Genomic DNA, 25,931 nt, shown 5'->3' on the forward strand with positions numbered 1-25,931 from the left:
TTAAATGCAAACGCTGCCACTTAACAATAAAATGGTGTGATTCGTGAATACATTTAAGTGAAAAAAAAAACACCTTGAGGCCCTACCTTCTGTGCTTGAGCTGTGAATTGAGACCTAACAGTGCATCCCAGGCTGAAATGGGGAGTGTGACACAGCTGAGGATCCGGGTAGCTCCAGCTCTGCTCAGTGCTCTGGGGTGTCACGATGTCTCGGATTCATGGAACTCCCAACTCCCAGCTGTGAAGTTCATTCAAGTCTGGAGACCTAGCCCCCACTGAGAAGCCAGGCAGGAGCACAGAGCAGTGTAGGCACCTAAATACCTTGTATTGTGCAACACACGTGCCTACAAGGGCTCCTGTGGGTGTGAGTGTCTGCAAGTGCTCACAGGGGTGGTCTTCAGCAGGCACAGAAGACAGGGGGACCCCCTGCCTCAGGGCTACGCTCCCAGTACAGAAACTAAGGCCACCCAGGCCCCCTAAGGCAGCCCTAAGCACTGGAAAGTTCTTGATGTTGCCCTGAAGCTGGCCTGCTGTCATGTCCCCAGGAGCCACGGATTGGGGCTATCCATTCATCTGAAGACGGCAGCTCCTGGGAGTCTCTATTAGGGGACACTGGGGTCCCCTGACTTGCCTGGAAAGTTCAGTCTTCCAGATGAGGCTGCGTGGGGTGAAGTGGAAGCAGCAGTGGCCTAGGACCCAGATGGAGAAAGGGCAGGCTCAAGGGATGAGCACTTCCAACCTGGAAACGGGGAGTGGGTGACCTGATGGTGAAGAGGGTCTCGACTTTCTAGAAAGGGCTCCATCCTCAGTCCTGGGAAGAGCCGGTGTGAACAAATCATCACAGAAGAGCCCAGGTTGAGGGATTAAGCTGAGATCTGGTTAATGTAACAAGGATTTTGTTATTTCCAGGTTCTGGCCGGGAAGACCAGGCAAGCAGGTTTCCTAGTCTGAGTTTGGCCACACTTTAGGTCCAGAATGGCAGCCATGTATCACATTTTAGTGCCTCACTTTCCTGCCTGCATTAATTTTAGAACATATCTGTTAGAAAACCAGATTGTGACTTCCCCAGTGATCCAGTGATTAAGACTGCATTCCAGTGCAGGGGGTGTGGCTCTGGCCCTCGGTGGGGGAACTAAGGTGCCACATACCGTGGAGTGCAGCCAAAAAATGAAGACCAGCTCTTTCTGATGGTACTTATATCCACAAAAATTAGCTGGGGTGTGACTCATCATCTAATCCAACTTAACTTTGTACTGAACAGTCTTTAAGGTAAACGTTGATTCTGTATGACGTGAAGACAGCCCACCAGCGTGTCCAGTAAGCCTAATTCACCCGTTATTAAAGAGCTTTTCTTCTCAGCTCAAACTTTTCAGAGCTCCCAATAAACCAGGAAAAAAATCTGCAAGTGGCATCTCTTGATAAAATTTAAGCTTTATTATTTGACATTCAGTAGGTCAGTCCAAGCTCATCTGTGTCTTACTCGGGGTGAGGAGGCTGGGCCGTGGGCATCCGTGGCCTTTTCAAGTTACAAGTCAGTAACAGCAGTCCAAAGGTAGCCAACACGTCTTGAGTTTATTACATCATTGTAAACAAGCAATCTTATCTCCTCCTGACCAGACACCCAAAAGGTTATAGAAGAAATTTAACTTAGATCCAACTTGAGGACACGTACTAAAAGTTTCAAGCCTCACCTTGACATTTTTTAAAGACTAAGTGTGACCCTCTATAAGGCACTGCCATGCCGTGGGAACGTTCATTCTGCCACATCTTATATAAATAAAAAAGCTGCATGTTCTCATTACGTGTCTTCAGTTGCACTGCAACCACAAGAGGAAGCGAGTCACACTGGCTGGAATCAAAGTCTTATTTCCCCAAGGCCAGGGCAGTGCAGCCTGGCACCACCATAAAGGACATCATTCCTAGATGACACCCAGGACCAGCCACAACCATCTGTTTTAGGAGCATCTGATAAAGAAACAGGCAATTATCCCTTCCCATGTTTTAAAATAAGAAACGTTTTGTTTCTCTATTATTTAAGATTCCCAAGTAAAAACATTATTAAAAATAACCATATCCTTGTAAAACTCAAGCATTTCTAGTGTACAATACTTTCTCTTTGGCGATGCAGAACCTGCAAGCTTACCATTCAGTTGGCACATGTCATCTGTGGAGAAAGATGGGGTTCTGAGGATTTCAAATGGTTCTGTGGAGTCAAGTGAAAAGCTGACCCACATGTAAACTGTAACAGACAAACATTCCACCGTGGGAACCAAGGACTCAAACTCAAAGCCAATGGCTGCATTCTGATCCATCTCTAGAGATGAGCTGGCTGGTGGGATCCAGGGCCATGGCTGAAATTCAGGAGGAGGAGTAGTACCAGGAGGGCTGTGGTCAACACCAAGTGAGAGTTGGAGATGGAATCCCATGATGAAGGTTGTAAACAGCAGCAAAACCACGGATAGAAGGACAGGTCCTGCCCATTCTGCGGGGCTGCAGGGGCCTGGCATGGAGCCCCCATGGCACAAGCAGACGGTTCACTCAGCAGTGTGCTCGGCCTTCGGACCTGGGTTCTCCCACTGGACCATCTGTGCTGGAAGGTGCCATCAATGTTACCTGAAAATACTTCACCTTGGTGAACGTGTTCTGTAAAAGAAAAAGAACTAGAGCTGAAGGGTGTTTCTGGCAGGTGAAAACCAATGCTCCCTGGCTTGCATTAGCCCTTGAACTTCAGTTCAGCTTCTGTGGTGTGGGTCCCCTCGGGTCAGAAAGAGTCCTCGGCCTCTGTTTTCAAGGCACTTCTGTCAAGGTCAGTTAAGTACGTTGGGGGGGGGGGGCGGGTTTCAAAAGTTCATCTCCAACTGTGATGAACAGCTGCGTTGCCATCCTGTTGCAACACAAGTTCACCTGACAGCAGAGCGTCATTTCACAAATCAACCCTTAGAACCTTCTGGATCCCGCGAGACCACAGGTGCAAATGTGCAAACCCCGAAGAGGTCTTCAAAGTGCTTGTTGGGGCCGGGCCCCAGGTCTGCTGGGCGTCCGGTCGCATCCCAGCCCGCCTGCACGAGGGCTCAGTAGAAATCCAGGCGTGACTGCACGGTCTTGCAGCCCTTGTCTGAGTAGATTTTCTCGTCCTTCGGGAAGAACGTCATCTCCTCTGCCACTTGGGCGACAACGTCCTCGTTGATGGCGGAACCGCGGGCCTTCATCTCCGCCCGCACGCACATCTTCACGTGTCTGTACTCCAGGGGCAGGAAGGGGACGAAGTAGTCGATGAGGTTCCGGTCTATCAGGCCGCTGTGCCACAGGCCACCTGGGAGACGGGGCACAGCTGAGTTTCCTGCCCCTGCTGGCTTTGTCACCCCGCCAGCGTGCGGCTCCTACAGGGCCTGTCCTGATCCCCACCCCAGCACATTCCCCACGTCTGCAGCCCTCAAGATTCGCTTTTGGTCAAGCCTGATGTAAGGGCTGGTTGGCTACCCCCTCTAACTGGCTTCCAGAATAGCATACCCTCCAAAAAAAAAAAAAAGTCCCTACTTCAGCGAGGCTACAGGGGAGAGCAGATTCTGTGGTTTTATGAAAGGCTTAAAGAGAGAGATGGTTGGGACTTCCCTGGCGGTCTGGTGGTTAGGACCTGAGCTTCCACTGCAGAGGGTACGGGTTCGATCCCTGGTTGGGGAACTAAGACCCCACAAGCCGCAGGGTCAAAAGAAAAAAGAGAGAGAGAATGGTGATGCTGTGGGCAGGGCGGAGGGCACCCACTCAGGGAGACTCACTATGTTTGTTATTGAAGACTCCGACAGACAGCACCGCCTCCAGGTCCTTCAGCTGGATGTCCTCTCTCTTTCTCCCGGCCCGCCAGAAGTCAAGGGCCGTCTTAGTTATGAGGTCCCCGCCTGCGTTGCTGAGTTTGCCAAAGAAACCAGATTAAAATCACACACTGACTTCTCTATGACATATGCACACTGCTATATATGAACAATAACCAGTGAGAACCTACGGTACAGCACAGGGAGCTCTACTCAATGCTCTGTGGCGACCCAGATGGGTACAAATATCTAAAACAGAGTGTACATATGTAGATAACACTTTGCTATAACCTCAGACATGCAGATGACGCCACCCTTATGACAGAAAGCAAAGAGGAACTAAAGAGCCTCTTGATGAAAGTGAAAGAGGAGAGTGAAAAAGCTGGCTTAAGACATTCAAAAAACCAAGATCATGCCATGTGATCCCATCACTTCATGGCAAACAGATGGGGAAATAATGGAAACAGTGACAGACTTTATTTTCTTGGGCTCCAAAAACACTGCAGATGGTGACTGCAGCCATGAAATTAAAAGACGCTTGCTCCTTGGAAGAAAAGCTATGACCAACCTAGACAGCATATTAAAAAGCAGAGACATTACTTAGCCAACAAAGGTCTGTCTAGTCAAAACTATGGTTTTTCCAGTAGTCATGTATGGATGTGAGAATTGGACCATAAAGAAAGCTGAGCGCCAAAGAATTGATGCTTTTTAACTGTGGCGTTGGAGGAGACTCTTGAGAGTCCCCTGGACTGCAAGGAGATCCAACCAGTCCATCCTAAAGGAAATCAGTCCTGAATATTCATTGGAAGGACTGATTCTGAAGCTGAAACTCCAATACTTTGGCCACCTGATGTGAAGAACTGACTCACTGGAAAAGACCCTGATTCTGGGAAAGATTGAGGGCAGGAGGAGAAGCAGACAACAGAGGGTGAGATGGTTGGATGGTATCACCAACTCAATGGATATGAGTCCGAGCAAACTCCGGAAGATGGTGAAGGACAGGGAGGCCTGGCATGGTGCAGTTCTTGAGGTCACAGAGTCAGACATGACTGAGCAACAGAACAACAAACTGCCACAGAAACCAACACAACACTAAATCAACTAGACTCCAATAAAAATTAATTTTAAGAAAAAGACTGTCTATTCAGGAAATGTACCTGCTCTAAGCTTACTCTTTTTTTTTCCTTTTCAGTTTCTATACAGCTTAAAGTCAAATATATAAACCAATCTATATGTATTAAAGGATTGTAATGACTTCTTACTGATGTCACTTATTATCAGGAAACACTGTGAGTTTTCTAAGATGGAATCAGTTTGTCATATTTCTCTAAAGTTTATTTTTAATCAAGGAGTATTTACTATGTACTACTAGACAAAGGGAAAAAAAGATGCATCTGCCCTCAGGAGCTGAAAATCTGTTTTCTCAGGAAGAGAAAAAAAACACCATGGTGTATAACGCTACGAGTTTTTATAAACCCCAGAGATGACATGTGTAGGTAGCAAAACTGCCTATTATCAAACAATTTCCTTCATTTGTTTCCTCTTGCCCCTGCCCAGTGCTATGCTGACACCAGCAACCTGGAAGAAGTCTGCAAGTTACTTTTGCCAGGCTGGCATGTTTGTCCCCGGAACCTCATTCTAGCCCTGGGAAAATGAAGGGCTCGGTACATCCCCACTCAAGAAATGCCTCCCACTGACCTGAGAAAGATGAAGATGGCCTTCCGGTAAGACACGCCATCAATCTGCTCGTAGTAATCTAGGAACGGCTTGATTGCGTCAATGACTCCTGGGTGCAACTTATCCATCTCGTCAAATATGAACACGGAGCCCGCACATGCACTCACGTTACCCCGGATCCACCTCTGTAACTGGTCCTGGACCAACCATAAAAGAAGAAATGGGACACGGGGACTCAAAGGGTGTGCCCAGGGGAGAAGTGCTACACTGTCCTTCACGCTCAGGAAGGTGAAAAATCAGAGCTCTCTGGGGTTTAACAACAAAAACCACATCCTAACCTGCACTCACTGGGTAGCAACTTTTCCAAAACTTCATTTATACAAAGTGGGAGGAACGTGGCTGATTCATGTCAACGTATGGCAAAAACCACTACAATACTGTAATTAGCCTCCAATTAAAATAAATAAATTTAAAAAAAATAAAATTAAATTAAGAAAAAAAAGGGGAGGGGATGGAAACCAGCAGAGAGATGGGTGCTAAAAGGCAAGTAAGTGTTTTCCTAACTCAAATGAAGTACCCAATGCAACTTTTAAAGGTATAAGAAGTATAAGATACGTGAATATTTATCGTTTCACTGGTAACCAACCGGTAATTTCCATCTCACTGTGGATGGAAATCTCAACTTTACTAGACAAACTAAGGAATAACTAGACTAAGAGCAGTGCCGTGCAATGGTGTTACCAGTGCGGTGAGCAAGGACGCTGGCCTAGATGACAGTTCACGACAAGCATTTGTGCCTGTATTTCTAGGGATTTACGAAAGAATTTGGAAACTAAGACAATCATTCTCTCTTTGGCTGTCTTCCCCATCTTACTGTTAATGTGGCAAATGCCCAGTTACTTCCTTGTTCAGTTTCTAGTCCTTATTTCGGTCCCCACCTTACACTAAGTAGGAACACTAACTTTTACAAGGGTGTCCATTTAAACAAGAGCCCTATCGGACAAGTTAACACCACAATGCCAAGAATGTGAAGGACGGGACGAACAAAGGGAAAAAACTGCTACTAAGGAGGAAAAAAAATTCTCTCGTCCTCACTGCTTAAATGCAGAGGCTGAGCTGAAGCTACGTCATAGGCAGGAATTTGTTTTTTTCATTTTTGGCTGTGCTTGAGGGATCTTAGTTCCCTGACCAGGGATTGAACCTGTGCCCTCAGCAGTGAAAGCATGGAGTCCTAACCATGAGACCACCAAGGGATTCCCAAGGGAGCCTTAAATAAAGCCATTTGAGTCTGTTTCACTTAACCAAGGGCTGGGACGGGGATGTTGCGCATACTCACTGCACAGCACCGCTACCCTGCAGACTGGGAGACAGGAGATTTGGGTTCCAGTTTCTCATTTGTCATAAGGTCACAAAGACTGTAGGGAGCAAGTCACCTTTCTGTTCTTGGCTCCATCTTTTAATGGAACATCACCCCACTGTATTGAGCTTCCCTGGTGGCTCAGTGGTAAAGAACCCACCTGCCAATGCAGGAAATGCGGGTTTGATCTCTGGATTGGGAAGATCCCCTGGAGAAGGAAATGGCAACCCACTCCAGTATTCTTGCCTGGAAAATGCCACGGACAGAGGAGCCTGGTGGGCGACAGTCCATGGGGTGGCAGAGTCGGACACGACTTAGTGACTGAGCACGCCCACACCCCACTGTATTATTTTGGAATCGGTGATGCAGAAGCTGCAGGAGAACTGCAAATGGCAAAGGGTCACCAGGGTGGGGGACTTGTGCCTTAAACCAGTGGGGTCTGGGGCTACTTCAGTGCAAAGAAAGGAGGCTGGAGTCAGGGACCAGGTCACCCAGATCAGTCGGAGAAGCCAGAGGACGGGATAACAATTCCTTGCCTGATACAGTTTTATGTGCTGCTCATGAGGGAAGTGCAGGGTCGACACAAACAGGTGGACAAAGGTGCTCTTCAGGCCTTTGGGGTGAAGATTTTCAGCCACAATTTGGCTGACAAAATTCTTGCCTGTGCCAGCCCAGCCGTGTAAGGAGAGAGTCAGTGGTTTCTTGGGATTTTTGTTGTTCTTGAAGCCGGTCAGCGCCTTGAGAATCACCTCTGTGGCCAGATGCTGCCCAAATAGCTTCTCCTCCAAGTCCTGCTTGAGGGCTGCAGGAGCCAGCCCAAGAACAAGAGAGAAAAATACACATTAAACACGCACCAGGAAGAGCAGTGCTCGCCTCAGCTGGCCAAAGTGGGAGGCACAGGTTCACAAAGTGGTCCAGCATGGGATCTCTGCCAAACCCCAGGGCTGGCACTGAGGCAGAACCACGGGGCTGCGGTCACACGGGGCCACTTCCAAGGAAACGGACTGGAGAAGGAAGCTTAATGTGTTCGCTCGTCCAAGGACTGGCCCTCTCGACTGGGCTGCTTTGCTATTCCCCCAGCCACCCCTACCGGCTCAGAAGAAAACCGAGGGCCAAATGTGGGCTTTCGGGGCGGACGCTGCACATCTGAAAGGTACTTTACAGGGTCGACACGGCACAGAAGGGCGGCTGCTTTTTCAGTTTTTTCTTGCTGTCCTCCCAAGGAATGCAAACTTTTAGGGAGGAAGTTGAGCACAGCCCCCACGATCCGGAGGATCTCTCCGAAGACACGGCTTCCAGGCTGCAGCCGGGACCGAAACCCCACCTCTCCTCCCTCCTACCCCATCGAAGGGCGAGCGCGGGGTGCCGGGGCGCTGACGCCCGCGGGGGCCTGTCTCCCGCGCCCCGCGAGCCCCTCCAGGGCAGCCTGGCCGTACCCGACGCGTTGAGCGGCCGCTCGCTGCGGCAGCACTCGGCGAAGCGGCAGTACAGGTCCTTGTAAGACAGGTAGCCGGTGAGCGCCGACGCGGCCCCGATGGCGATGCCCACAGTGATAGGCTCGAATGCCGCCACCACGTGGGCCGCCATCAGCAGCCGCAGAGCCGCGGCGCCCCCAGGCCGCGGATCCAGCAGCATAGCCCACGTAGCCGCCTGCCGTCACCGCCTTTGCTGCAGCCTGAGGTGGCCGAGCGGCGGGATGGACTTCCGGCATGCGTCACTTCCGACCTCCAGGTCCTCCCACCCAATAGAACGGCTTCGTTGGCGAGGGGGCGTGGCTCTGTGCCGCCATCTTTGTGAGTGGCACGAAAATCGCCTCAGCTCGGTCCAGTCGAGTCGCTCAGTAGTGACTGACTCTGCGACCCCATGGACTGCAGCACACCAGGCCTCCCGGTCCATCACCAACTCCCAGAGTTTACTCAAACTCATGTCCGTCCAGTCGGTGATGCCATCCAACCATCTCATCCTCTGTCGTCCCCTTCTCCTCCCACCTTCAGTCTTTCCCAGCATCAGGGTCTTTTCAAATGAGTCAGCTCTTCGCATCAGGTGGCCAAAGTATTGGAGTGTCAGCTTCAGCATCAGTCCCTCCGATGAATATTCAGGACTGATCTCCCTTAAGATGGACTGGTTGGATCTCCTTGCAGTCCAAGGGGCTCTCAAGAGTCTTCTCCAGCACCACAGTTGAAAAGCACCAATTCTTCGGCGCTCAGCTTTCTTTATGGTCCAACTCTCACATCCATACATGACCACTGGAAAAACCATCTAGTAAAGCCGTCTAGGGACCCTTTTGGTGATAGTGGTGGTTTACTCTCTAAGTCGTGTCCAACTCTTGCGATCCCATGGACTGTAGCCTGCTAGGCTGCTCTGTCCATGAGATTTTCCAGGCAACAATACTGGAGTAGCTTCTGTTTCAAACCCATGCCTAACTTCTACTGTTTCGTTTTCCTCCCAGATCTTGCACACTTTGCTTTGTCACCCCTCCTTTCACTTCCACTGGAGCTATCCTGAGCGTTTGTCAAGTCTCCCCACCCACCTGCCTTCCTGAAACTGTCGCTGAGCGCTCTGGACTGCGGGCCCCAGGCTGAGCCCTGGGGCTACAGCAAGGCAGACGTACGCGGTCCAACCCAGAAGTTCATTCTTCCACTGAGCTGCTACAAGGCCAGCTCCTTGCTGGATGATGGGAGACAGCAAGGAAAGAGAAGGGGCTGCCCCTTCCCTCTGGACCTCTGGGGGTGGCAGTCAGTGGGTGAAGGTCCATACTGAGCTCTTTGAAGCTCAGGGGCCATGGAGCAGGAAAGGCATTTGTCTAGACTCGAAAGAGTTGACCACGTGAGAGTGAGGAGTAGCGTGTGCTATGCAGAGAATAGAATATGCAGGCTGTGCAGTTTGGAGAACTGAAAGTATGTCCCGTGGTGGAAGCTGGTGAGAATGGAGAGCTAGGCAGAGACTGGTAGTGGAAGGCTTCTGTTATGGTGGGGGGTTATAATGAACTGTGGGAAATTCCGAACAAGATGGGAATACCAAACCACCTGACCTGCCTCTTGAGAAATCTGTATGCAGGTCAGGAAGCAACAGAACTGGACATGCAATAACAGACTGGTTCCAAATAGGAAAAGGAGTACATCAAGGCTGTATATTGTCACCCTGCTTAATTAACTTACATGCAGAGTACATCATGAGAAACGCTGGGCTGGATGAAGCACAAGCTGGAATCAAGATTGACAGGAGAAATATCAATAACCTCAGATATGCAGATGACACCACCCTTATGGCAGAAAGTGAAGATGAACTAAAAAGCCTCTTGATGATAGTGAAAGAGGAGAGTGAAAAAGTTGGCTTAAAACATTCAGAAAACTAAGATCATGGCATCTGGTCCCATCACTTCAAGGCAGATAGATGGGGAAACAGTGGAAACAGTGTCAGACTTTATTTCTGAGGGCTCCAAAATCACTGCAGATGGTGATTGCAGCCATGAAATTAAAAGACGCTTACTCCTTGGAAGGAAAGTTAGGACCAACCTAGACAGCATATTAAAAATCAGAGATATTACTTTGCCAACAAAGGTCCTTCTAGTGAAGGCTATGGTTTTCCCAGTAGTCATGTATGGATGTGAGAGTTGGACTATAAAGAAAGCTGAGCACCAGAGAATTGATGCTTCTGAAGTGTGGTGTTGGAGAAGACGCTTGAGAGTCCCTTGGACTGCAAGGAGATCCAACCAGTCCATTCTAAAGGAAATCAGTCCTGAATATTAGTTGGAAGGACTGATGTCGAAGCTGAAACTCCAATACTTTGGCCACCTGATGCGAAGAGCTGACTCATTTGAAAAGACCCTGGTGCTGGGAAAGATTGAAGGTGGGAGGAGAAGGGGATGACAGAGGATGAGATGGTTGGATGGCGTCACCGACTCGATGGACATGAGTTTGAGTAAACTCCAGGAGTTAGTGATGGACCGGGAGGCCTGTTGTGCTGCAGTCCATGGAGTCCCAAAGAGTCGTACTGAGTGACTGAACTGAACTGAAGGTTTCACACAGAGAGCTACTCGTGCCTGGGATCACAGTGGCTATTGGGTTCACTGAGGAGGCTGTTGCAGTGATCCAGGTAACCTTGGCCAAACCTTCGCCAAAATTGGTTGAGTTCATTCATCAGCCAGTGTATCAACATATATTTAGCAAACACTGGCTGTGTCAGAGCCAGCACCATACAATAGAGGGCATAGAATAGGTCCAGTTCCTTCCTTTACTGATGCCAAAAGCTCACCTTGTCTGTACAACAGTGCCAATTGGATCTTGGACACAGAGTTTTAGGTGAAGTAGAGGAGGATAACTTTATTATTTTGCCAGGCAAAGGGGGACATAGCAGATTTGATAAGGAGTTTTATTACAATATTTCCCAAAGGTGGGGTTGCTGACAAGATTAGGGTGGGTGCAGAGTCTCAGGGTCTCCAAAATCTTGATGAACTTCTTTGGTCTTTTTAATCTTGTGGTTTCCTGGCTGCTGTTTATTTGATTAACAGAGTCAACTGTTCAAATCTGCTCTTTGGAAGTCAGGAAAGGATGTGGAGGCTGGAGTCTTGCCTACAAGAAACAGCAGGGAAAAGGGCCTCCAGGCCTGGAAGCCCCACAGGGCCCTGCTGGGTTTCATCTCAGAGCTCTCAGTCTAGTGAGGGAAACAAATGGACAAGCAGTTTGTGACCATCATGGTCAGTGCTGTGATATGGGGTGCACAGAGTAGGCACCCCTCTCAGGGGGACAGGTTGGGGAAGGCTCTCCTCCTCCAAGTCTCAGTCTTGACCTGAAGCATGGGTCAAAATGACTCAAGGGGACTGGGGCAAGTGAGAAGGGAGGGATGAAGGTGGCCAGGCTGGATGCTTCAGGCAAGGTGCGGTATGCACTACACAGTACAGCTGGTGATAAGTGAGATCCAGACACACAGGGAGCCCCAGGTTCCCAGGCAGCTGAATTGTGAAGGCAGGAGAGACTGGAACGGCAGCCAGGGGTCCAATCATCAGGACTTCTCTTTCCAGGCTTTATCCTGGGGCCAGAAGGGAGCCACAGAGGGCTGTTCAGACCACTCTGGTCTTGTATTAGGGTTGGAGGGGCCAAGACTATGGTAGAGAGACTGGATTCAAGGCCTGAGCAGTATTCCAGGAGAGAGAAGATGTGGCTTGAACTGGTGCAGAGGCAGCAGGAGGGAGGAAAGGAATCTGACAGTTACTCTGGAAGTGGAAACAGGGGCAGGATGAGCCGCTGTGACTGGGGAGGTCGGGGGAGCTACGGGAAAGGAACAGGTCGGGGTTAGATGATGAAGACTCCATTTCTCAATGCCAACCTGCTTGTTTCTCTCAGGACATTGTGTGTATTTTGTGTTATCATTAGTCATAAATACCAGTTACTGAGCTTTTGTAATTCCAGGCAAAATTGCCATTGATTCCTTCCAGCACCATACACAGTCCTTAAAGGCCAGAAATGTTTCCTTTCAAACACTGAAAGTGAAAATGTTAGTCATTCAGTCGTGTCTGACTCTTTGTGACCCCATGGACTGTAGCCCGCCTGGCTCCTCTGTCTATGGAATTCTCCAGGCAAGAATACTGGAGTGGGTTGCCATTTCCTTCCTCATGGGATCTTCCTGACCCAAGGATCGAATCCAGATCTCCTGCACTGGAGGCAGATTCTTTACTGTCTGAGTCTCCAGGGAACCATGATCTAAAAAGTCTTTCCTGACTTGTGATTTCAGTATTGACCATCTGGTGATGACCATGTGTAGCGTCTTCTCTTGTGTTGTTGGAGGAGGGTGTTTGCTATGACAGTGGGTTCTCTTCGCAAAACTCTGTTAGCCTTTGCTCTACTTAATTTTGTACTCCAAGGCCAAATTTGCCTGTTACTCCAGGTGTTTCTTGAATTCCTACTTTTGCATTCTAGTCCCCTAAAATAAAAAGGACATCTTTCTTGGGTGTTAGTTCTAGAAGGTCTTGTAGGTCTTCATAGAACCGTTCAACTTCAGCTTCTTCAGCATTACTGGTTGGGGCATAGACTTGGATTACTTTGATATTGAATGGTTTGCTTTGGAAACAAACAAAGATCATTCTGTCATTTTTGAGATTTCATCCAAGTACTGCATTTCGGACTATTTTGTTGGCCATGATGGCTACTCTATTTCTTCTAAGGGATTTTTGCCCACAATAGTAGATATAATGGTCATCTGAGTTAATTTCACTAATTCAGGTCCATTTTAGTTCACTGACTCTTAAAATGTTGGTGTTCATTCTTGCCATCTCCTGTTTGACCACTTCTTATTTACCTCAATTCATGGATCTAATATTCCAGGTTCCTATGCAATATTGTTCATTACAGCATCGGACTTTACTTCCATCACCAGTTACAACCACAATCGGGCATTGTTTTCTCTTTGGCTCCATCTCCTCATTCTTTCTGGTGTTATTTCTCCACTCTTCTCCAGTAGCATATTTGGCACCTACCGACCCAGGGAGTTCATCTTTCAGTGTCATATTTTTCCCCTTTTCATACTATTCATGGGGTTCTTCAGGCAAGAATACTGTAGTGGTTTGCCATTGCCTTCTCCATGCAGCCAAAGATAGAGAAGCTCTATACAGTTGGCAAAAACAAGACTGGGAGCTGACTGTGTCTCAGATCATGAACTCCTTATTGCAAAATTCAGACTTAAATTGAACAAAGTATGGAAAACCACTATGACCTAAATCAAATCCCTTATGATTATACAGTGGAAGTGACAAATAGATTCAAGGGATTAGATCTGATAGACAGAGTGTCTGAAGAGCTATGGACGGAGGTACAGGAGACAGGGATCAAGACCATCCCCAAGAAAAAGAAATGCAAAAAGACAAAATGGTTGTCTGAATGTGCCTTACAAATAGCTGAGAAAAGAAGAGAAGCAAAAGGCAAAGGAGAAAAGGAAATATATACCCATTTGAATGCAGAGTTCCAAAGAATAGCAAGGAGAGAGAATCACTTCCTCAGTGATCAATGCAAAGAAATAGAGGAAAAAATAGAATGGAAAAGATTAGAGATCTCTTCAAGAAAATTAGAGCTACCAAGGGAACATTTCATGCAAAGATGGGCACAATAAAGGACAGAAATGGGATGGACCTAACAGAAGCAGAAGATATTAAGAAGAGGTGGCAAGACTACACAGAAGAATTACACAAAAAAGACCTTCATGACCCAGATAACCACGATGGTGTGATCACTCACCCAGAGCCAGACATCCTGGAATGTGAAGTCAAGTGCACAGAGCTAGTGGAGGTGATGGAATTCCGGTTGAGCTATTTCAAATCCTGAAAGATGATGTTGTTTAAATACTTCACTCAATATGCCAGCACATTTGGAAAACTCAGCAGTGGCCACAGGACTGGAAAAGGTCAGTTTTCATTCCAATTCCAAAAAGCAATGTCAAAGAAAGTTCACACTATTGCACAATTGCACTCATCTCACTTGCTAGCAAAGTAATGCGCAAAATTCTCCAAGCCAGGCTTCAACAATACGTGAACTATGAACTTCCAGATGTTCAAGCTGGATTTAGAAAAGGCAGAGGAACCAGAAATCAAATTGCCAAAATCTTCTGGATCATCAAAAAAGCAAGAGAGTTCCAGAAAAACATCTACTTCTGCTTTATTGATTATGTCAAAGCCTTTGACTGTGTGAATCACAATAAACTCTGGAAAATTCTGAAAGAGATGGGAATACCAGACCACCTGACCTGCCTCTTGAAAAACCTAAATGCAGGTCAGGAAGCAACAGTTAGAACTGGACGTGAAACAACAGACTGGTTCCAAATAGGGAAAGGAGTACGTCAAGGCAAGTATTGTCACCTGCTTATTTAACATATATGCAGAGTACATCATGTGAAATGCCGGGCTGGAGGAAGCACAAGCAGAAATCAAGATTGCCGGGAGAAATATCAATAACCTCAGATATGCAGATGACAACACCCTTATGGCAGAAAGTGAAGAGGAACTGAAGAGCCTCTTGATGAAGTGAAAGAGGAGAGTGAAAAAGCTGGCTTAAAACTCAACATTCAGAAAACTAAGATCATGGCATCCAGTCCCATCACGTCATGACAAATAGATATGGAAACAATGGAAACAGTGACAGACTTTGATTTTCTTGGGCTCCAAAATCACTGCAGATGGTGACTGCAGCCATGAAATTAAAAGACACTTGCTCCTTGGAAGAAAAGCGATGACCAACCTAGACAGCATGCTAAAAAGCAGAGACACTACTTTGCCAACAAAGGTCTGTCCAGTCAAAGCTATGATTTTTCCAGTAGTCATGTATGGATGTGAGAGTTGGACTATAAAGAAAGTTGAGGGCCGAAAATGGATGCTTTTGAACTGTGGTGTTGGAGAAGACTCTTGAGAGTCCCTTGGACTGCAAGGAGATCCAACCAGTCCATCCTAAAGGAAATCAGTCCTGAATACTCATTAGAAGGACTGAGGTTGAAGCTGAAACTCCAATACTTCCGCCACCTGATGCGAAGAACTGACTAACTGGAAAAGACCCTGATGCTGGGAAAGGTTGAAAGCAGGAGGAGAAGGGGACGACAGAGGATGAGATGTTTTGGATGGCATCACCAATTCCATGGACATGGGTTTGAGCAAGCTCCAGGAGATGGTGAAGGGCAGAGAAGCCTGTTGTACTGCAGTCCATGGGATCGCAAAGAGTCGGACACAACTGTTAGGTAGTTAAGATAGGGAAAAGGAGTCCAAAACGGCGGTGGCTAATAGACAAGGAAGGGAAAAGCCTGCGAAAATAGAACAAAGGAAGGTCAAAGAAAGGTCCGAGGACCGGAGTGAGGACTTCAGGTAGAACAGCACTCCTGGCTGAGCCCAATTTGCACAGGGCAGGCCCAGGGGGAAGAAAACATATAAAAGGAGGAGCCAAGCACTCTCTCATGCTCTCTCTCTCTCCTCCTCTACCCCCACCCCAGCCCCCACCACGCGCACTGGCGCGCTCCTCCACTCTCTGCTCTTCTTCGAGGATGGATTCCCCTGCTATCTTCTAAATAAAACAGAGCTGTAATACTGATTTGTCTAAGAGCTATGACACGGTTTGTTCAAGACCCAAGAGCTGTGACGCGCCAAGGGCTTTAATGTCCATCGCCCCAAATCATTGCTGTGACGAGACAAGAACTGAGAAGTATACACTCTCCTGACACAGCTAAGCTACTAAACTGAACTGAACTGACTTGAGCCTCACGGGTTTGTTGAGAGGGTCAAAAAGAGGTGACAGTCGCAACAAAAGGTCTTCCTGACCTCCTACTGTCTGCAGCAGTAAGGGCTGCATTTGCATCAGCTCACTGGCACCCGGACAACTTCAGGAAGAAGGACCACTGTCATCCCCAGGTTACAGACAGGGAGACGGAGGTCCAGGGAAGGGACGGCCCGTGTCCAGAGCCACTCAGCCAGGAAGAGAGGGAGTGAACCAGGTTTTGTGACTTTCAGAGTCCCAACCTTCTCTCTGCACGCTCCCCCTACCCCAAGTCGTGAGGCCCCCAGAGGCCACAGAGCTGTTCCTCCATCTCTTACAGAGGCACCCCAGGGAACACGCTGGACTTGGCCAACTGCGTGCCTGAGTCAGCCACTGTCCTCAGAGGCAGAAGGAGAACAGATTAGACTCAACAGATAGGTTCTGGCAGCCAATCCACCTATTCATACCAGCCCACCTGTTCATACCAGCCCAGGTGGAAAAAGCTTCTCAGGGGGTCCTAGGAGAGGTGCTTTGCGCACTCACCTTCAGGGGGTAGGGTGGCAGCCCTTGCGTGGGCCTTTCTCTGTACTAGGCTAGCCATCTTCAGCCTGGGGTATATGAGTCCCTGGAGGAATAACAGATGACTTCTCAAGGTCATGTGGGATAGATCCCTGTAAGGATGCAATACACCAGAAATTCAGCCTCTTTCCTTTCTTCTTTTTTTTTTTAATTAAAATATGGCTGACTTACGGGCTTCCCAGGTGGAACAGTGGTCAAGAATCCGCTTGCCAATGCAGGAGATATGGGTTTGATCTCTGGATCGGGCAGATCCCCTGGAGGAGGAAATGGCAACTCATTCCAGTATTGTTGCCTGGAGAATTCCATAGAGAGAGGGGTCTGACAGGCTACAGTCTGTGGGGTTGCAGAGTTTGGACACAACTGAGCACGTACCACGTAGTTGATGATAGCTTACGGTGAACGGTGTCGGATTCATGACCTCCCAAGAAGATTTAGCTCTGGGACCAGGGACCAGGCTTGATCACTCAAGAGCTTCTGTGTAGCAGAGATTTATTAAAGTATGAAGAGAGACAGAGAAGCCCTCTGACACAGACATCAGAGGGGGACAGAGAGTGCCCCCCTCACTAGTATTAGCAAGCGAGTTATATACTTTTTAATTAATTATTACAATAAGTCAAAAGAATGTCTCAAGTTTGTGAAAATTTTACCAGACCCACTCACATAATTTACATTTTAAAATAACAGGATTAGCCAGAAGGTTTTCAGGAAGGAGTAACTATCCTCAGGCAGGATACATTGTTGTTATATAATCCTTAGTACAGAGTTATACAGAATATCATTATATATAATTTATATTATAAATATATATAATATTATATATACATTACATTGTATATATACAATTATATTAAATTTACAACTATATTATACAGCTATAATATGCAATCACATCATAATTATTAATTATATAATTGTATAAATTATATTCATATCAGTTCAGTTCAGTTCAGTCACTCAGTCGTGTCCGACTCTTTGTGACCCCATGAATCACAGCACGCCAGGCCTCCCTGTCCATCACCAACTCCCGGAGTTCACTCAAACTCATGTCCATCAAGTCGGTGATGCCATCCAGCCATCTCATTCTCTGTCATCCCCATCTCCTCCCACCCCCAATTCTTCCCAGCATCAGACTCTTTTCCAGTGAGTCAACTCGACGCATGAGGTGGCCAAAGTATTGGAGTTTCAGCTTTAGCATCAGTCCTTCCAATGAACACCCAGGATTGATCTCCTTTAGAATGGACTGGTTGGATCTCCTTGCAGTACAAGGGACTCTCAAGAGTCTTCTCCAACACCACAGTTCAAAAGCATCAATTCTTCGGCGATCAGCTTTCTTCACAGTCCAACTCTCACATCCATACATGACCACAGGAAAAACCATAGCCTTGACTAGACGGACCTTTGTTGGCAAAGTAATGTCTCTGCTTTTTAATATGCTGTCTAGGTTGGCCATAACTTTCCTTCCAAGGATAAAGCGTCTTTTAATTTCCTGGCTGCAATCAGCATCCGCAGTGATTTTGGAGCCCAAAAAAATAAAGTTTGACACTGTTTCCACTGTTTCCCCATCTATTTCCCATGAAGTGATGGGACCAGATGCCATGATCTTTGTTTTCTGAATGTTGAGCTTCAAGCCAAACTTTTCACTCTCCTCTTTCACTTTCATCAAGAGGCTTTTGAGTTCCTCTTCACTTTCTTCCCTAAGGGTGGTGTCATCTGCATATCTGAGGTTATTGATATTTCTCCCAGCAATCTTGATTCCAGCTTGTACAATTATATATAATATATTATATTATTATATTATATATAATTATACATATTATATATTTATATTTCATTATAAAATAATACATACTATTTTAATATATAAAATGTTGATTATTAATATTTTCTTAATTGATTATTAGTATTGATAATTTTAATTATTTAATAATTATGTAATTTATAATCATGATATAATTGTATGTAATAATTACTATAATATTATTATACATTAATTATATTTATATATAATTATATTATATAATTATGTATAATATATAATTTATATATTTTATTTATATATTATATATATATAATGTATATATATTCTTGTTCAGGTTTTTTCCATTATAAGTAATTATGAGATATTGAGTATAGTTCTTTTCCATACAGTAGAAACTCAGCCCCTTTCCTCTTTCCTTCCTGAGCAAGACTGAAGCAGCCCAGCCTGCTGCAGACTACTTTCTAACCTCCCCTTTCTTACCCTCCACCCCTTGGAAAGAAGAAACATCAGTCAGTAATTTCTCCCTGTGGAAACTCAAAGTAAATGGAAAAGAAAAAGAGAGTGAGAACCCTGTCCATCTCATTAAAAGATACACTTTGCATAAAAATCTTACTTTTTGGTGTAATAATTATTTATTTTAAAATTTGTAACACATTTATGTTGCTTTGATCGATTATATGCTAAACATAATATTTCCCAGGTGGCAGTAGTGGTAAAGAACTTGCCTGCCATTGCAGGAGACATAAAGAAAACACAGATTCTATCCCTGGATTGGGAAGATGCCCTGGAGAAAGAAATGGCAACCCGCTCCAGTATTCTTGCCTGGAGAATCCCACAGAGGTGCCTGATGGGTGACGTCCATGGGGTCGCAAAGAGTCGGACACGACTGAAGTGACTTAGCACACAGGCACATACTAATACATAGTAGTCCAAAAGAAATGTTTTAACACCTAGAGCTTTGTGGTCACCAGAAAAAGTTTCATGTTAAATTTTAACTTGTAATCTATATGTGTGTGTGTATGTAAATATATATATATCTTGTTGCAGATAAATTAGGATGATTAATAAGCTACTTCATGCAGAAAGTACACTTCATTAGGATGACATTTGATGGGGTAACAGGATAGAAATGTGAATTCAAGTACAAAAAACTGATTGTAAATATCTGACTTGTTCCTGCATTTTATAAATGGAGGAAGGCAGGTGAAACTGCCATGGAGTTCAGATGCCACTGAGCATACCAACAAGAGCAAAGTAACAATGTTATCTCAAGATATCCTATGCTAATAATAGACAGGATATTGAGTCTTTTGCAACCATTTAAACATATAATGAGGAACTTCCTCATCAGTTTAAGTGGTCCAGTGGTTAAACCCCCTTCCAATGCGGGGGATTCAGGTGCTGTCCCTGGCCAGGGAACTAAGAACCCACATGCAGTGCAGCGGCTGCCCCCCAAAAAAAGAGGGGAGCGAGGGGCAATTTAGGTGTGCGGGCTATATGGAAACTGTATCAACTTTGCAAATTTTCTGTAAATCTAAAACCATTCTTAAATAAAAGTTTTCTTTGGTTAAAAAAGACAACTTTGTATGTGCTACTGTCTGACCCTTGGGATACTGTAAAAATCATAATCACATAAGTTTTGCTTCTTCTAAACTGAAATTGGTTTGTGAGAGTGTATAAATTGCCCTTGATGGGCAGAAAATGCTCAAATGGTTGAATGCAATGGATGTGAAATGGATAAATTATCTATTCTGTATCCATGAAAATGAATCTTTAAAGTAATAAAACACTCTTTACAAAAGTGGAAATATATACTAAAATTGTAAAGTGTGTGAAAGTTCCTATGAACCCTATGCTAAGTGACATAAGCCAGTCACAAAAGACGAATACTGTATGGCTCCACTCATAGCGGTCCCTCCCTAGAAGAGCTGAATTTGTACAGACTGGACTGCAGAAAGCTGGTTGCCAGGGTTTGGGGGAGGGGCAGTGGAGATTAGTGTTTACTGGGTGTCGAGTTTCAGTTCCGCCAGAAGAAGAGTTTTGGAAGCTGGAGACACAACAGTGTGAACGTGCTTAACGATCCTGAACTATACACTTAAAAATGGTTAAGATGGCAAGTTTTATGTCTATTACCACAACTAAATTTTTTTTTTAATTTTAATTTTATTGGCGTATACTTAATTTATAATTTGTGTTGGTTTCAGGTGTACAGCCAAGTGATTTGGTTATACAAATACATGTATTCATCCTTTTTAAGATTGTTTTCTCATAGAGGTTATCACAGAATACTGAGTAGAGTTCTGTACTATACAGTATGTCCTTGTTGATTATCTGTTTTATATATGTGTGAGAGTCCCTTGGACTCCAAAGAGATCAAACCAGTCCATCCTGAAGGAAATCAACCCTGAATATTCATTGGAAGGACTGATGCTGAAGCTCAAACTCCAATACTTTGGCCACCTGGTGCAAAGAGCTGACTCATTAGAAAAGACCCTGACGCTGGGAAAGATTGAAGGCAGGAGGAAAAGGGGATGACAGAGGATAAGATGGTTGGATGGCATCACTGACCTAATGGAAATAAGCTTGAGTAAACTCCAGGAGATGAAGGACGGAGGAACCTGGCGTGCTGCAGTCCATGGGGTTGCAAAGAGTCAGATACGACTCAGCAGCTGAGCAGCAACAACAAATATGTGTGCGTGCGTGCTAAGTTGCTTCAGTCGTGTCTGACTCTATGTGACCCCATGGACTGTAGCCCGCTAGGCTTCTCTGTCCATGGGATTTTCCAGGCAAGAATACTGGACTGGGTTTTGCCATGCCATCCTCCAGGGGAATCTTCTTGTAGCACGTATGTATTCATCCCAAGCTCCCAAATTATCCCCCCACCACAAGTTTGCTTTCCACATCTGTAAGACTGTTTCTGTTCTGTTCGTTTTGTTCATTTGTATCATTTCAAAAATTAGATTCCACTTGTGAGTAGCATCATATGATATGTCTTTCTTGACCACAACTAAATATTTTTTAACTTAAAAAAATGTCAAGTTCCTCTGATTATAACCCTCTGAATATCGAAATTTTCTTTCTGAATTGAGCCATCCTTACAATCGTCCTTTAGCCACGATGGCCAAAATAGCACGAATATGCTTTTAACCTTTTGGTAAGTAATGAATACATAGATCGTGGGGCCATGGTTGAAGGAGACTTCGTTGGTACCCACAGCTCCTGTTTCTCAAATGGTGTCAGAGATGGGGTGGCTGAAAGCCGGCTCATTCTTCTGTACTGTGCGAGAAGGGCAGGTTGAGAAAAGGAGATCAATTTTAGGAAGGAGTTCAGTGGAAGCTGAGGATCTAAAGATTGATTCCTTTTCCATTATTCATGTTGAGCTCTCCTTGGAAAGTCTGCAGTACCCAGGGGTATGCTTCCTGCAGTGTGAGGCTCCAGCCCTACTTATGCCCTTTGATGTCATGTGACAGGGTCTGTGTTTGGTCCAGGCTTGCATTAATCAGCCCTCAATGCTGCCTAATCACCAGTCACCTGGCCTGCTGAGCCAGCCCCCCAGTGCAGAGTCTCTTGTGTGTCCCCAGTTCTGCCAGCCCTCCTTGGTTGGATAACCTTCAAAATCTATAGCTCTCACACCCCGCACCCCCCTCCCCCAGATGGCCTGATTATGTGAAATAGCGGATTCTCGCAGCTCCTTCAGAGGTGGCATTTCTTTCTTCTTTTCAGTGAATTAATTGGCTGCACTGGTCTTTGTTGCCCCACATGGGCTTTCTCGTTTTGGCAAGCGGGGGCCACTGTCAGGTTGAAGTGTCTGGCTTTCTCTTTGCCGTGGCTTCTGTTGATGTGGTTTGCAGGCTTAGTTGCTCCACCGATTGTGGAATCTTCCTGGAGCAGGGATCGAACCTCTGTCTTCTCCACTGGCAGGTGGACTCTCAACCACTGGACCACCAGGGAAGTCCTCAGGGGCATTTCTGAGGGTCTGGAGCTCCAGCTCTCCCAAGTCCTCCAGATGGCCCACTGTGATGTCCATTATGCAATTTTCCACACCCCACTTTTTCTCTAGCAAAGACCTGGAAAAGTGGAATTTTAGACCACACTGTGGTTTAGCCCCCATAGAATCCATCTCTCAGCTCTCCAGAGGTCCTGGCCCTTTGGATACAGTAGAAAGTTTTTCCAGACAATTCTTCACAGAAAGGCCTGGGGGCCCCGAGGGAAGATGTTGACACTTGCACGTGTCTTTCAACTGCTTTTGACTTTCCAGTTTTGTTAGCACCCAGGCCTGTCCTGGTGGTGGTGGTGGAGGGGGGTCTTGGTCTCAGCTTCTCAGAGTCCTGGACCCCTTCTCCTCGGTGGTCACACAGCCCCCAGGGGAGCTGGGGTGACACTTGCTTTGCTTTTGGTCACTTTGAGCTCTGGGTCTCCCCTCTCCTGGAAGATGGAGGGTGGGGAAGGGGGCACTTCCTGCAGTGTCTCCACATGGGTTCAGTAACCAAGTCCAAATCCCCGCATTTCCCTGAGCTTCTGTCTCCCTGCCTCTGTTACCACCTGTGCTATCTGTTGAGGTTCTTTGCTTCCAAACAATGGATGCTAATACTGACTGGTTTGGGCTTCTCCAGGGCTTCTTAGAAGAATCCAGGGTGGCCCATGCAAATGTAAAAAACACTTGAGTGACCCCCAACTTGGGAGAGAGGATCCCAGAAGTGGGGCATGTAGGTCTCAGTGGTGGAGTCTCCGAGGCCCTATTGGCCTGGCACTGCCTTCATGGAGAGAGAAGCCGAAGGACCCAACCCCAGTATCTTGACCTTGGATCAGCTAGCCATGGGCAAGGCTGTTGTGGTGCCTGGGTAACCCTCCCCATTTGTGCTATTGTGCGTTCTCAAATGGCATTTTGTTCCCTTGAAAATATGAATATTTTCTGATTCATCATTTGACTACTTATCTTGAAGTTGGCCACTGGAATTTATGGAGGATGGGAAGATGACCACGGGGCAGAGGACCTCAAAACCTTTCACAAAGAGCTGTCTGGACAATCCAGCCATATCTTAGCTTCAGGAGGACATAACTGACCCCCCACATGCCCCTCAACTACATAATGATCTTGACAAGGCCCCATTCCTCTTTTAAGAAAGCTTTTTTTTTTTTTAATGTAAAACAACTTACGTATTTCCAGTATCATTGAGTATCTTAAGATAAAAATTGGTTAATTTAGAATATCTTAAGAGAAATTGTAGGGACTTCTCTGGTGGTCCAGTGGCTAAGACTCTGCGCTCCCAATGCAGGGGACTCAGGTTCAATCCTAGGTTAGGGAATTAGATCCCATATACTGCAACTAAGACCCAGCACAGCCAAATAAAAATAAATATTTTAAAGACAAACAAGCAAAAAAATATCTTAAGAGAAATTGTGTTTGAATGGAAGCTTCTAGTACTCTGAGATCTGCAAGGCATACCTAGAAAACTTGCTGCTATGGAAAATGAAGCAATCAGATTGGGGGGATGGTGGTGGAGAGCCTGTGGGGGTTTTATTATTATTATTATTATTAATTGCTGTAATACGGTCCTTCAGGCGACTGAGGGAGTTTCATATTTTCTTCAGACAACATTAGGCACTGAAGCTCTCTGTGGACAAGTTTGATGCTACATGAATTCTTCTGTTTTGCTAGCATGGATATTTTAAAAACCGGTTTAATTGTTTATTTTGATTGCGCTGGCTTCTCTTGTTTTGGAGTGAGGGCTCAGTAGTTGCGGTGCATGGGTTTAGTTGCTCTGAGACATGTGGAATCTTCCCCAACCAGGATCGAACCTGTGTCCCCTGCATTGGCGGGTGGATTCTTATTCACCGTACCACCAGGGAAGTCCTCCACTTCATATTAATTTTTGTTATAAATCTTACAAAGGGGGGTGCTTCTGGGTATTTCAGATCCACATTCTGTCTTCATAAATTGTCCACGCCCATGGTAGCTGCCATCCTGCATCACTGTCCGTGGAAGCCAGACCCCTTCACTCCCACTGTCCCCGGGTCCCTACATCGTCCCTTTCCCCCTTATACTTTCTATCACTTCTCTCTTGGAGCATCACCTACAATGTCTAAATTGATAATAAGAAACATTCAAAACCACCAGCTTGACTCCTTAAGGCCTTCATAATTCGAAAGAGCAACCAGGAAAGTCTTGGAAGGGTGCTTCTGCCGGGGAGGGGGCTTCCCTGATGGCTCAGCTGGTAAAGAATCCGCCTGCAACGCGGGAACCCGGGTTCAGTCCCTGGGTTGGGAAGATCCCTTGGAGGAGGAAAATGGCAACCCGCTCCAGTGTTCTTGTCTGAAAAAAATCCCATGGGCAAAGATGCCTGGCAGGCTACAATCTGTGGGGTCGCAAAGAGGGCACACGACTGAGCAACTGGCGCTCGCGCGTGCGCCTCTGCTGCGGGTCGGGCACGGCGCTTGGACTCGCAGCTGGAGGAGAGTTTCAGGACCAGAGACAGCGCCCCCCTGGTCCACACCTGTTTCCCAGAGCGCTTCCCAGTTGACGGTAAGGAGAGGTGTCACCAGGCTGATGGAGTGGGAAACTGCTCCAGGCTGGAGAGACCTGCTCGCCCTGAGGGAAGCACTCGAGGGTGCTGCTGGGCTGCTGGGCTGAGGACTCAGGAGCCCTGGGCTCAAATCCCGCTCTCACTACCTGTGTGACTTCAGAAAAAGTGACAACAGAGAAAGTTCAAACCCCTAAACTATATAAGAAGCCATGTGTCCACCCTAAGCGCAATTCTCATCTTAGTCTCATCCGAGTCTGTCTCATACGGAGGGGTTCTCCTGGGGCACATGGCATTTGGTGTTCTTTTACAGTGAGACCCATTTTATTTCTATAAAATCTTAATGGCTATGGAGTATTACATGTGTCTTCAAACATTACCTTTATTGAGGTAAAAGCAACATTTTGTTGTTGTTTAGTCGCTCAGCCATGTCCGACTCTTTGCGGACTTCATGGACTGAAGACTTCATGTCTGACTTCATGGACTGTAGCCTGTCGGGCTCCTCTGTCCCTGGGATTTCTCAGGCAAAGACTACTGGAGTCAGTTGCCATTTCCTTCCTTTTACAAAGGATCTTCCCAACCCAGGAATCAAACCTGAGTCTCCTGCATTGGCAGGCAGATTCTTTACCACTGAGCCACCAGAGAAGATCCAAAGTTGACATACAACAAATCAAACCAAGTTTTGACACATTTATACGCCCATCACCCCCAGAATAGTCCCCTTGCCATTTTGTAATTCTCCTCTCTCCCCTTCCGGCTCCTCCCCTGTCAATCAATCACTGATTTATTTTCAATCACTGTGGATTCGGACACGTTTATAGACTATCATATGTTTTAAAGATAACATTATTATATGTTGTTTTATTTAAGAGCTTGCTAAGGGCCAGGCTCTGGGTGCATTAGAGTCATTATTTCATTTAATTCTCAGCCTTCCTTGTGAAGTGGAAATCTTTATTTTACAGGTGGAATATTTATTCAAAGAGGTTGAATGATGTGCCCAAGGAACTCA

At 46.2% G+C, this 25,931-nt stretch overlaps 1 protein-coding gene across 2 annotated transcripts; it reads right to left on the reverse strand.

Moving 5' to 3' along the window:
• Window positions 1–1,418: 1,418 nt before the first annotated feature.
• TOR1B (torsin family 1 member B) lies at window positions 1,419–8,525 on the reverse strand. Of its 2 annotated transcripts, none has more exons than XM_055399695.2 (5): window positions 8,279–8,525; window positions 7,379–7,644; window positions 5,507–5,682; window positions 3,776–3,903; window positions 1,419–2,642 (listed from the first exon to the last, which is right to left on the reverse strand). In XM_055399695.2, the coding sequence occupies exons 1-5, from the start codon at window positions 8,475–8,477 to the stop codon at window positions 2,314–2,316; spliced, it is 1,098 nt and encodes a 365-aa protein (XP_055255670.1). In that variant the 5' UTR covers window positions 8,478–8,525; the 3' UTR covers window positions 1,419–2,313. The 2 variants fall into 2 exon arrangements, with proteins under 2 accessions (XP_055255670.1, XP_055255671.2); XM_055399696.2 differs by having other exon boundaries at window positions 2,501–3,312.
• Window positions 8,526–25,931: the final 17,406 nt, after the last annotated feature.

The sequence above is a fragment of the Moschus berezovskii genome, chromosome 11 (assembly GCF_049115385.1).
Source record: "Moschus berezovskii isolate FMDL1 chromosome 11, NW_MosBer_1.0, whole genome shotgun sequence".
Lineage (NCBI taxonomy): Eukaryota > Metazoa > Chordata > Mammalia > Artiodactyla > Moschidae > Moschus > Moschus berezovskii.

Coding starts and splice junctions, on each gene's coding strand:
- TOR1B (XM_055399695.2), bottom strand. CDS start 8,477: ATGCTGCTGGATCCGCGGCCTGGGGGCGCCGCGGCTCTGCGGCTGCTG. Junction 3,904..5,506: donor GCCATCTTCATCTTTCTCAG/GTCAGTGGGAGG, acceptor TGGCAAACTCAG/CAACGCAGGCGGGGACCTCA. Junction 2,643..3,775: donor AGTCTTCAATAACAAACATA/GTGAGTCTCCCT, acceptor TTTCTTTTACAG/AACACGTTCACCAAGGTGAA.